Source organism: Rhagoletis zephyria, unplaced genomic scaffold, assembly GCF_001687245.7.
Source record: "Rhagoletis zephyria isolate East Lansing unplaced genomic scaffold, Rhagoletis_zephyria_1.1 Rzeph_scaffold_25412, whole genome shotgun sequence".
Classification (NCBI taxonomy): domain Eukaryota; kingdom Metazoa; phylum Arthropoda; class Insecta; order Diptera; family Tephritidae; genus Rhagoletis; species Rhagoletis zephyria.
The window spans coordinates 5,627-5,890 of record NW_016182470.1 but is presented as its reverse complement, the minus strand read 5'-3'; the positions used below and the strand labels follow the sequence as shown (position 1 = coordinate 5,890).

General features: G+C 51.9%; 1 protein-coding gene across 1 annotated transcript in view; it reads left to right on the top strand.

Moving 5' to 3' along the window:
* Nucleotides 1-31: 31 nt before the first annotated feature.
* LOC108382144 (uncharacterized) overlaps nt 32-264 on the top strand; it is a gene marked incomplete at its 3' end in the record, with an annotated part of 475 nt that continues 242 nt past the window's right edge. The window contains exon 1 of the mRNA XM_017638541.1: nt 32-259. Coding sequence (XP_017494030.1) covers nt 80-259 — 180 coding nt within the window. The remainder of the gene's footprint in view (nt 260-264) is intronic.

The following is a 264-nucleotide window of genomic DNA, read 5'->3' as shown; positions in this document are numbered from 1 at the left end:
CAATATCTGAACTTTGTTCTCTCCTAGCCATAAGTTTTCAAAAACCCAAACTAAATCAAGTCCATTTTACAGAAGCAAAATGGTATGCCGCTGCAGCGCAACGCCACCCCGTAGACGTAAACCAGTTCTGCACCTGCGCTTGGTCCCAGGCACCAAGAACACCGCACAGCAGCGTCGCTACTCAACCACACCGCCGTCGCGTAGACGTGAACAAGCTCTTCATCTTCGGCTAGCCCCAGGGAAAAAGGGTGCTACACGACGACG